This window comes from Leucoraja erinacea, chromosome 2 (assembly GCF_028641065.1).
Source record: "Leucoraja erinacea ecotype New England chromosome 2, Leri_hhj_1, whole genome shotgun sequence".
NCBI classification, from domain to species: Eukaryota; Metazoa; Chordata; class Chondrichthyes; order Rajiformes; family Rajidae; genus Leucoraja; species Leucoraja erinaceus.
Window position 1 is genome coordinate 24,952,360 of NC_073378.1, and position 11,967 is coordinate 24,964,326.

At 44.9% G+C, this 11,967-nt stretch overlaps 1 protein-coding gene across 1 annotated transcript in view; it reads right to left on the bottom strand.

Annotated features, from left to right (window-relative positions):
* LOC129705333 (trafficking kinesin-binding protein 1-like) overlaps window positions 1-11,469 on the bottom strand; it is an 18,679-nt gene extending 7,210 nt beyond the window's left edge. The window contains exon 1 of the mRNA XM_055648858.1: window positions 11,362-11,469. Coding sequence (XP_055504833.1) covers window positions 11,362-11,469 — 108 coding nt within the window. The remainder of the gene's footprint in view (window positions 1-11,361) is intronic.
* Between the last annotated feature and the right edge of the window lie 498 nt (window positions 11,470-11,967).

Here is an 11,967-nt window from a genome sequence, read left to right on the forward strand (position 1 = left end):
TGGAGTATTGTGTGCAGTTTTGGTCCCCTAATTTGAGGACGTACATACGGATTGCGGGAGTGCGCGTATTTTCAAGGTTATTCCCCGAATGGCGGGACTGTCATATGCTGAACATTACTTCTGGGTGCTTTACTCTCTGTATTTAAAACGATGAAGAGGAATCTTATTGAAACATCTCCGATTATTAAGGGTTTGGACATGCTAGAGGCTGGAAACATGTTCCGATGTTGGGATAGTCCCATAACCAGGGGCCACGTTTAAGAATCAGGGGTAAGCCAGTTTAGAACGTAGTTGTATTACACACCTTTTGCTCACAGAGAGTTTGTGAGTCTGTGTAAATCTCTGCTTCAGAGTGCGTGGAGGCCTGTTCTCTGGATGCGTTCAGGAGAGGCTAGATAGGCTCTTAAAGATAGTGAGAGTCAGGGGATATGGGAGAACGGCAGGAACGGGTAACTGATTGGGGATAATCACAGCCCTGACTCCACATAAATGGCAGTGCCTGTCTCGAAGGGCCCGAATGGCCAACGCCTGCACCTATTGTCTATTGTACTAAAATGCTGGAATAACACAGCAGGTCATGTCAACATCTTTGGAGAAACAGGAATAGGTGACATTTCGGTTCAAGACCCTTCATCAGGCCCCTGGTTTCTCGATTCACCTACCCTGGCTAAACCCTTGTGTATTAAATATTGCAGATTGGGCGGTTCCTCGGTACACGTGACGATAAACTAAACTGACCGGTGGCACAGCAGTAGAGAGTTGCCTGCCTTACAGCGCTGGAGACCCGGGTTCGATCCCGGACTGTGGGTTGCTGTCTGTAAGGAGTTTGCACGTTCTCCCCCCGTGACCCGCGAGGGGATTTCGCAGAGAATATTGGGTTTCCTCCCACACCCACAGACGTACAGGTTTGTAGTGTTATTGGCTTTGGAAAAAATTGTAAAGTGTCCCCGTGTGTGTGTAGGATAGCATGAATGTGCGGGGATCATAGTCGGTGCGGACTCCGTGGGCAGAAGGTCCTGTTTCTGTGCTGAATCTCTAACTAAACTAAACAGATAGTAGAATATTAGAGACGTTCTTGCTAGTTGAGGAATGCACTGACAAATCATTCATGATGGCCAATACAAATTGTTGAAACTGTTTATCAATTGAATCTTCATCCACCCTTTGGTTCTTAATGGACCATGAGATGATTTTTGTGCTTGGAGATGAGAAGATTTGAGTGTGGAAAAATGAGGCTCAATGCGTTTACATTAATCCTTTCTCCTCGCACAAACAAAGGCAGTGCCTCAATTGTGGCAGTAAACATGTTACTGGAAAGTAGGACACTCTTTAGTCTTTAAAAGTTTTTCCAAATGTGCATTTAGGGTTTACGGTCCATTGTGGCCGGATTGGAATCTTTCCACCATCACTGAATGAAACAGCTGCACATTAAATGCAATGATACGAATAACATTCAGAAACAAATGCCGTGGGAAAGGAACATGGAAGTTGGGCAAGGCACCCTGCATAAAGATCTCTAGTTTCCAAAGCATCTGCTGAAAAGATCTGTAGAAAGGAACTGCAGACTGCTGGGTTCATGCTGAAGTTTAGACTAATGCAGGTGCTATTGCAAACGCTGGTCAGCGTGGACTCAGTGAGTACTGAGGGTCTGGGGTGTGTCCACAGATCAATCCCCACTACACACTCATACACTGAATCATATGGAGAGTCCACAGGATAATCTAACAAAGAAAAGATGTATAACACAGCAAAGAGTAGACAGAAGCCAGAGGATTGGGAAACTTTCATAGGACAACAGAAGGAAACAAACGGGCAATACAGGCTGAAAAGATGAAGTACGAGGGGAAGCTGGCCAGGAATATAAAGAAGGACAGTAAAAGCTGCTTTAGATACGTTAAAGGAAAAAGAGTAGCAAAGTCAAATGTGGGACCCTTGAAGGCAGATACGGGTGAAATTATTATGGGGAACATGCAAATGGCAGAAGAGTTGAAGAGTTACTTCGGATCTTTCTTCACTAAGGAAAGACACAAACAATCTCCCAGATGTACTGGAGGACAGAGGATCGAAGGGGGTAGAGGAACTGAAAGATATTTTCATTAGGCGAGAAATAGTATTAGGTAGACTATTGGGACTGAAGAATGATAAATCCCCTGGACCTGAAATAGTGGATGCATTGGTGATCATTTTCCAATGTTCAATAGATTCAGGATCAGTTCCTGTGGATTGGAGGATAGCTAATGTTATCCCACTTTTCAAGAAAGGAGCGAGAGAGAGAAAACGGGGAATTACAGACCAGTTAGCCTGACCGGTGGTGGGAAAGATGCTAGAGTCAATTATTAAAGAGGTAATAATGGGGCATTTGGATAGCAGTAAAAGGATTAGTCCAAGTCAACATGGATTTATGAAAGGGAAATCGTGCTTGACTAATCTTCTGGATTTTTTTGAGGATGTGACAAGTAAAATGGATGAAGGGGTGCCAGTGGATGTAGTGTATCTAGACTTTCAGAAAGTCTTAGATAAGGTCCCACACGGGAGACTGGTGACTAAAATTAGAGCACATGGTATTGGGGGTAGGGTGTTGACATGGATAGATAATTGGTTGGCAGACAGGAAGCAAAGAGTAGGAGTGAATGGGTCCTTTTCAGAATGGCAGGCAGTGACCAGTGGAGTGCCGCAAGGCTCGGTGTTGGGGCCACAACTGTTTACCATATATATTAATGATTTGGAAGAGGGAATTAGGAGCAACACTAGCAAGTTTGCGGATGACACACGGCTGGGTAGCAGTGTGAACTGTGAAGAGGATGTTTGGAGGTTGCAGGGTGACCTGGACAGGTTGAGTGAGTGGGGAGATGCGTGGCAGATTCAGTATAATATAGATAAATGTGAGGTTATCCACTTTGGGGGCAAAAACAAGGGTCAGATTATTATCTCAATGTGGTTAGGTTAGGTAAGGGGGAGGTACAGCGAGACCTGGGTGTCCTTGTACACCAGTCACTGAAAGTTGGCGTGCAGGTACAGCAGGCAGTGAAGAAAGCTAATGAAATGTTGGCCTTCTTAACAAGAGGATTTCAGTATAGGAGTAAAGAGATTCTTCTGCATTTCTATAGGGCCCTGGTGAGACCACATCTGGAGTATTGTGCCCAGTTTTGGTCTCCAAATTTAAGGAAGGACATCCTTGTGATTGAGGCAGTGCAGCGTAGGTTCACGAGATTGATCCCTGGGATGGCAGGACTGTCATATGAGGAAAGATTGAAAAGACTAGGCTTGTATTCACTGGAGTTTAGAAGGATGAGGGGATACCATATAGAAACATATACAATTATTAAAGAACTGGACAAGCAAGATGCAGGAAAAATGTTCCCAATGTTGGGCGAATCCTGAACCAGGGGCAACAGTCTTGGAATAAAAGTCATTTAAGACTGAGGTGAAAAAAAACCTTTTCACCCAGAGAGTTGTGAATTTGTGGAATTCCCTGCCACAGAGGGCAGTGAAGGCCAAGTCACTGGATGGATTTAAGAGAGAGTTAGATAGAGCTGTAGGGGCTAGTGGAATCAAGGGATATGGGGAGAGGGCAGGCACGGGTTATTGATTGGGGACGATCAGCCATGATCACAATGAATCTCTGAACAGCTATGTTTTGGATGCTATCCAATCAGAACAGATAATAGTATACATAAATTCATGCAATTGTAAAAAAGGAAAGATTAGTGAAGACAAATATAGGTCTCTTACAGTCAGAGACAGGTGAATTTATAATGGGAAACAAGGAAATGGCAGAAAGAGAGGAACTGAAGGCAATCCACATTAGTCAGGAAATGGTGTTAGGTTAACTGTTGGGACTGAAGGCAGATAAATCCCCAGGGCCTGGGTCTGCATCCCAGAGTACTCAAGGAGGTGACCCTTGAAATCATGGATGCATTGGTGATCATTTTCCAATGTTCTCTCGACTCTGGATCAGTTCCTGTGGACTGGAGGGTAGCCAATGTAACTCCACTTTTTAAGAAAGGAGGGAAGGATAAGACGGGGAATTATAGACCAGTTAGCTTTACATCAGTAGTGGGGAAGATGCTAAAGTCGACTATTAAAGATGTTATAGCAGCGCATTTGGAAAGCAGTGACAGGATCAGTCAAAGTCAGCATGGATCATTTAACATATATAACATATAACAATTACAGCACGGAAACAGGCCATCTCAACCCTTCTAGTCCGTGCCAAACACGTATTCTCCCCTAGTCCCATATACCTGCGCTCAGACCATAACCCTCCATTCCTTTCCCGTCCATATAACTATCCAATTTATTTTTAAATGATAAAAACGAACCTGCCTCCACCACCTTCACTGGAAGCTCATTCCACACAGCCGCCACTCTCTGAGTAAAGAAGTTCCCCCTCATGTTACCCCTAAACTTCTGTCCCTTAATTCTCAAGTCATGTCCCCTTGTTTGAATCTTCCCTACTCTCAGTGGGAAAAGCTTATCCATGTTAACTCTGTCTATCCCTCTCATCATTTTAAAGACCTCTATCAAGTCCCCCCTTAACCTTCTGCGCTCCAAAGAATAAAGACCTAACTTGTTCAACCATTCTCTGTAACCTAGGTGCTGAAACCCAGGCAACATTCTAGTAAATCTCCTCTGTACTCTCTCTATCATGCTTGACAAATCTTCTGGAATTTTTTGAGGATGTAACAAGTAGAATGGACAAGGTAGAGCCAGTGGATGTGGTCTATCTGGACTTTCAAAAAGCCTTTGACAAGGTCCCACACAAGAGATTAGTGTGCAAAATTAGAGCACATGGTATTGTGGGTAGGGTATTGACGTGGATAGAGAAATGGTTGGCAGACAGGAAGCAAAGAGTAGGAATTAACAGGTCCTTTTCAGAATGGTTGGCAGTGACTAGTGGAGTGCCGCAAGGCTCGGTGCTGGGACCCCAGTTATTTACAATATATATTACGTTTTAGATGAGAGAATTAAGTCTGACATCTCCATGTTTGCGGATGACTCAAAGCTGGTTGGCAGTGTGAGCTGCGAGGAGGATGCTATGAGGTTGCAGGGTGAATTGGATAGGTTGGGTGAGTGGGCGGATGCGTGGAAGTTGCAGCATTATGTGGATAAATGTGAGGTTATCCACTTTGGTGAAAAGAACAGGAAGGCAGATTATTATCTGAATGGTGTCATATTAGGAAAAGGGGAGGTGAAATTAGACCTGGGAGTGCTTGTACATCAGTCACTGAAAGTAAACATGCAGGTTCAGCAGGCAATGAAGAAAGCTAATGGCATGTTGGCCTTCATTGCGAGATGATTTGAGTTAAGAGCAAGGAGGTCCTACTGCAGTTGTAAAGGGTCCTGATGAGACCGCACCTGCAGTATTGTTTGCGATTTTGGTCTCCAAATTTGAGGAAGGACATTCTTGCTATTGAGGGAGTGCAGCGTAGGTTCATCAGGTTAAATCCCGGGATAGCGGGACTGACATATGATGAAAGAATGGGTTGACTGGGCTTGTATTCACTTGAATTTAGGACGAAAAGGGATCTTATAGAACCATACAAATTTCTTAAAGGATTGGACAGGTTAGATGGAGGAAAAATGTTCCCGATGTTGGGGGAGGACAGAACCAGGGGTCACTGTTTAGAATAAGGGGTAGGCCATTTAGGACTGAGATGTGGAAGAACTTCTTCACCCAGAGTGTTATGAATCTGTGGAATTCCCTGCCACAGAAGGGCGGTGGAGGCTAATTCGCTGGATGTTTTCAAGAGAGTGTCAAATTTCTCTCTTAGAGCTAAAGGAGTCAAGGGATATGGGAAAAATTAGGAACGGGGTACTGATTTTAGATGATCAGCCATCATCATATTGAATGGCGGTGCTGGCTCGAAGGGCAGAATGGCCTACTCCTGCACCTATTTTTCTATGTTTCTAAGCTAAACTCAAATACAGTAGATGGAGCAATGGGTCAGAGTGCAGAATATAGTTCTCAGCATTGTAGCGCATCAGTTCCAGAGACAAAGTCTAATGTCCGCAATTGGGCAGAAGTGAATCAGACAGTATCCTAGCTTATGGAAGGACCGTTCAGAAGCCTGATAATAGAGTGGACGAAGCTGTTCCTGTGTCTGGTAGTGCGTGCTTTCTGCCTTCTGCCGGACGGGAGCGGAGAAGAAGGAATGAAAGGGGTGGGACAAGTCTTATAAGCAGGTTGACCAAAACTGAACACAACAGTCCAACTATGTAGGAAGGAACTGTAGATGCTGGTTTACACTGAAGCTAGACACAAAATGGTGGAGTACTCAGCAGGTCAGGCAGCATCTCTGGAGAAAACGAATAGGTGACGTTCCAGGTCAAAACCCTCTGTCTGAAGAAGGGTCACGACTCGAAATGTCACCTATTCCTTGACCACCACCATTTTAAAGGAATTATTTACGTAGTCCTAGATCTCTCTGCTCTACAACACGCTCGAAGAAATCTTTGTTGAAAACTGTGAACAAAAGAGATCAGAATGTGTCGCTGAACTACAAAATGACCGAGTTGAGTTCACTTGGACAACATTCGCTGGCCCACCTTCATCAATCTCCATAACTCCATGACTTTAACTACAATACTAAGCATTCACAAAAGCTGAAAGTGGTCTCCTGGGTTTGGAAAATGGACTCCGAATGAAATCACTTGAATAGGAGTGATAATGGGGGTTTCATAAATTATAGGAGCAGTATTAGACCATTTGACCCATCAAATCTTCTCCGCCATTCAATCATGGTTGATCTACCTCTCCCTCTCAACCGTATTCTACCTTCTCCCCATAACCCCCAACACCCGTTGGAATCAAGAGCCTGTCAATCTCTGCCTTAAAAATATCCAATGTCCTGGCCTCCACAGCCGGCTATGGCAATGAATTCCACAGATTCACCATCTTCTGACTAAAGACTTTCCTCATCATCTCATTTCTAAAGGTACATCCTTTTATTCTAAGGCTGTGCCCTCTAGTCCTAGACTCCCCCGCTTATAGAACATCGCTGCGAGGATTGAATTAGCCACTAGATTGGGAAATCAGTTTCTTGGTTTAACCGTTAATCGACAAACATCTGAAAAATGCTTCGTAATTCTTCTCGGCACATTCCATTGGAGATTGAAACGCCGGAGATAAGAGTGTATGGTCAAGGGACGTCCATGTTGCATCAGTTTTATTTAGTTTAGAGATACAGCATGGAAACAGGCCCTTCGGCTTGCCATGCTGACCATCGATCACCTGAGTTCTATGTTGCTCACTCCATACACAATAGGGCCTGGTTCTCATCTGTGGGATCATGGTCCAAGGATAAGGGATAAGTAGGAGGAGGTGTGAGTCTGAAGAAGGGTCTCGACCCAGAAACGTCGCCCATTCCTTCTATCCAGAGATGGCCCCTGTTGTGTTGAATTACTCCAGCATTTTGTGTCCATCTTCCGTTTAAACCAGCATCTGCAGTTCCTTCCTACACCCTACACATTAGTGGTAATTTTACAGAAGCCAATTAAACTACAAACCCATACTTTATACTGACCCCAGTGTCAGGGGTTATGAGGAGAAGGCAGGAGAATGGGGTGAGGTGGGTTAGATAGATCAGCCATGATTGAATGGCAGAGTAGACTTGATGGGCCGAATGGCCTAATTAGAGTCATAGAGTCATAGAGTGATACAGTGTGGAAACAGGCCCTTTGGCCCAATTTGCCCACACTGGCCAACATGTCCCAGCTACACCAGTCCCACTTGCTTGTGTTTGGTCCATACCCTTCCAAACGTATCTCTTCATACTCGCGTCTGTTTCCAAGCTGTATGACTCTATGACACCATAGGGTGGTACAGTGGCGCAACAATAACGTTGTTACCAGAGACCCAGGTTCAATCATGATTATGGGTGCGGAGTTTGCATGGTCTCCCCGTGACCAAGTGGGTTTTCTCCGGGTGCTCTGGTTTCTTCCCACACTCCAAAGACGTGCAGGTTTGTAGGTTAATTGGTGTCGGTAAAATGATGTAGGATGGTGCCAGTGTATGGGTGATTGCTAGTCGGTGACTCAGTGGGATGAAGGACCTGTGTCCGTGCTGTATCTATAAACTAAATACTAAAAGTAAAGACTGTTATGTCTATGACTCACAGCAGGGCTGGATAGAGTGACAATAGACAATAGGTGCAGGAGTAGGCCATTCGGCCCTTCGATCCAGCACCGCCATTCACTGTGATCATGGCTGATCATCCCCAATAGGTACCCCGTTCTTGCCTTCTCCCCATATACCCTGACTCCGCTATTTTTAAGAGCCCTCTCTAGCTCTCTCTTGAAAGCATCTGGAGGACCCACCTCCACCGCCCTCTGAGGCAGAGAATTCCACACTCACCACTCTCTGTGAGAAAAAGTGTTTCCTTGTTTCTAAATAGCTTACTCCTTATTCTTAAACTGTAGCCCCTGGTTCTGGACTCCCCCAACATCGGGAACATGTTTCCTGCCTCTAGCGTGTCTAAACCCTTAACAATCTTATATGTTTCAATGAGATCCCCTCTCATCCTTCTAAACTCCAGAGTGTACAAGCCCAGCTGCTCCATTCTCTCAGCATATGACAGTCCCGCCATCCCAGGAATTTACCTTGTAAACCTACGCTGCACTCCCTCAATAGCAAGAATTTCCTTCCTCAAATTAGGGGACCAAAACTGTACACAATACTTGAGGTGTGGTCTCACTAGGGTTCTGTACAACTGCAGAAGGACCTATTTGCTCCTATATTAGATTCCTCTTGTTATAAAGGCCAACATGCCATTCGCTTTCTTCACTGCCTGCTGTGCCTGGATGTGGAGAGGGTGCTTACGCTAGTGGTTAGAGTCTAAGACCAGAGGCCACAGCCTCAGAATTAAAGGACGTTCTTTTAGAAAGGAGATGAGGAAGAGTTTCTTTAGCCAGAGGGTGGCGAATCTGTGGAATTCATTGCCACAGAAGGCTGTGGAGGATAAGGCAGAGATTGATAGATTGTTGATTAGTACGGATGTCAGGGGTTATGGGGAGAAGGCAGGACAATGAGGTTGAGAGGGAAAGATAGATCAGCCACGATTGAATGGCAGAGTAGGCATGATGGGCCGAATAGCCTACTTCTTCTCCTGGGACTTATGAACTTCTGAACAGAGAGCAATGTTTTATTTTATCGTTGTTTTCAGAGATGGAACTGGTCCAAACAAAACCTTAACCGAAACATTTACGTTATTCCAGACATTCATACAGTATATTCTCATCACAGATTTGCCTGGCAGCCTTGCCCATCGCCCAGAGATGATGGAATTCACCTCCACGGGATATCCCCCAGTTTTGAACGCAAAATCTCCCTTGGGCAAGCCCCCATTTTGTTGATTTGGGATTGCTTTACAAATAAACAATCATTCATTACACCAATAATTAAAATGCAACTAGTCCCCAGCTTACACATCAAAACAGCGCAGGAGTGCAGTCACAACTTAGGCGAGGCAGTAGCATTTGCACACAGCAGGTCATAATGAGTACACAGCTTTGAAATGCTTATTGATGAACTATTTGTTTTGGCAGCAGAAGATTACACAGGACGAGAGTTGTGCCATCAGAATGGGATCAACTTTCTCTGGCACTAAGTGGAGTAGATGCTGAAGAAGTAATGTTATCACTGATTCAGACAAATGTTTGGAGTATTGCGTGCAGTTCCGACTTTTAGACTACAGTTCCGACTTTTAGACAAATACAGTGCGGAAACAGGCCCTTCGACCTCCTTGCACTGAACGTTATCCCCTTATTGTGTATCTATACACTATAAATGGCTCGATTGTGGTTCTGTATTGCCTTTGTGCTGACTGGATAGCACGCAACAAAGGATTTTCACTGTACCTGGGTACACGTGCCAATAACCTATACTCTAGACTGTAAACCAAGACCTTGCCGACCAGCGATCAGTGACTAAAGAAGGATCCCAACCCGAAGCGTCTCCTATCCAGAGATGCTGGCTGACCCGCTGAGTTCCTTTGGAACCTAGAGATACAGCGCGGAAACAGGCCCTTCAGCCAACCGAGTCCACGCCAACCAGTACATCCCAGTACACTGGCACTATCCTATACACTTGGGACATTTTATATTTTTACAAAAGCCAAGTAACCTACAAACCTGCACGTCTTTGGATTGTGGGAGGAAACCAGAGCACCCAGGGAAAACCCACGCAGGTCACGGGGAGAACATACAAGCTCCGTACAGACAGCACCCGAGATCAGGATGGAACCCGGGCCTCTGGCTCTGTAAGGCAGCAGATCTACCACTACTACACCACTGTGCTGCATATGACTGAACGCAACAACACAACTAAAGGCTTAAAGCTTGCAAAAGTATCCACGCACAGAGCAGCCAGGCATTATGCAAACCAGTACTGGAGTGAATTGTGTAAAGAAATTCAAGCTACAGGTGACTGTGGAAGCTTTTATGCCACCTTCACACCTTCTCCCAGCTGTTATCAAGGAACTGAACCATCCTACCACAACCAGAGAGCAGTCCTGAGCTACCATGTACCTCATTGATGATCCTCGGACTATCTTTGATCAAACGTTTATCTTGCACTAAACGTTATTCCCTTATCATGTATCTGTACGCTGTAAATGGCTCCATTGTAATCATGTGTTGTCTTTCACTGACTAGTTAGCACGGGACAAAAGCTTTTTTGTTGCATGCCTCTAATGCCCTCTAATACAAGCATGCAAAACCCTCTAATACAAGCATGATTCTGGTGAAGTAGAGCACATCAGCGCCTCTACTTCCTGAGAAGACTAAGGAGAGTTGGTATGTTGAGGACTCTCTCTAACTTCTATAGGTGTACAGGAGAGAGCATGTGGACCGGTTGCATCGTGGCTTGGTTCGGCAACTTGAGCGCCCTGGAGCGGAAAAGTCTACAAAAAGTAATAAATACTGCCCAGTCCATCATCGGCTCTGACCTCCCTTCCATCGAGGGGATCTATCACAGTCGTTGCCTCAAAAAGGCTGGCAGCATCATCAAAGACCCACACCATCCGGGCCATACTCTCATCTCCCCGCTATCTTCAGGTAGAAGGTACAGGAGCCTGAAGACTGCAACGATCAGATTCAGGAATAGCTACTTCCCCACAGCCATCAGGCTATTAAACTCGGCTCGGACAAAACTCTGAACATTAATAGCCAATAATCCTGTTTATTTGCACTTTATTTATTCATGTGTGTATATATTTATACAATGGTATATGGACACACTGATCTGTTCTGTATTCGTGCCTACTATGTTCTGGTGGGCTAAAGCAAAGCAAGAATTTCATTGTCCTATCAGGGACACATGACAATAAACTCTCTTGAACTCTTGAACTTGAACCTCTGCACCCTCTCCAAAGCCGCCACATCGTCCCTGTAATGGGGCGCCCAGAACTGCAACAGTTCATCCTTTGCATCATTCTTCATTGACAGGCTTGGCATTCCAATCACTGCCATGCTATGATGTTACACAAGCTAATGATGTCATAACAATGTTAGGGCCAGTGTAGTTAGGTGTAAAGGCATTCCTAATTGAGTGGTTATTGGTTATCACTGTCAAGCAATGTCTTTGGATTTTGAAGTTGGACTTTTTAAATATGGGGGTTACTTTATTTGGGATATTTTCTGAAAAAAAAATTAAATCTCTGTTCTCGGAGCAGAATTGGGCCATCCAGCCCATCATGTCTACTCCACCACTCAATCACAGCTGATCTATCATACCCCCTCAACCCCGTTCTCTTGCCTTCTCCCAATAACCTCCGACATCCATACTAATCAAGAATCTCAGTCACAATCAGTCTGAAGATTAGGTCCCCTAATTTGAGGAAGGACATTCTTGCTATTGAGGGAGTGCAGCGTAGGTTTACAAGCTTAATTCCCGGGATGGCGGGACTGTCATATGCTGAGAGAATGGAACGGCTGGGCTTGTATACTCTGGAATTTAGAAAGATGAGA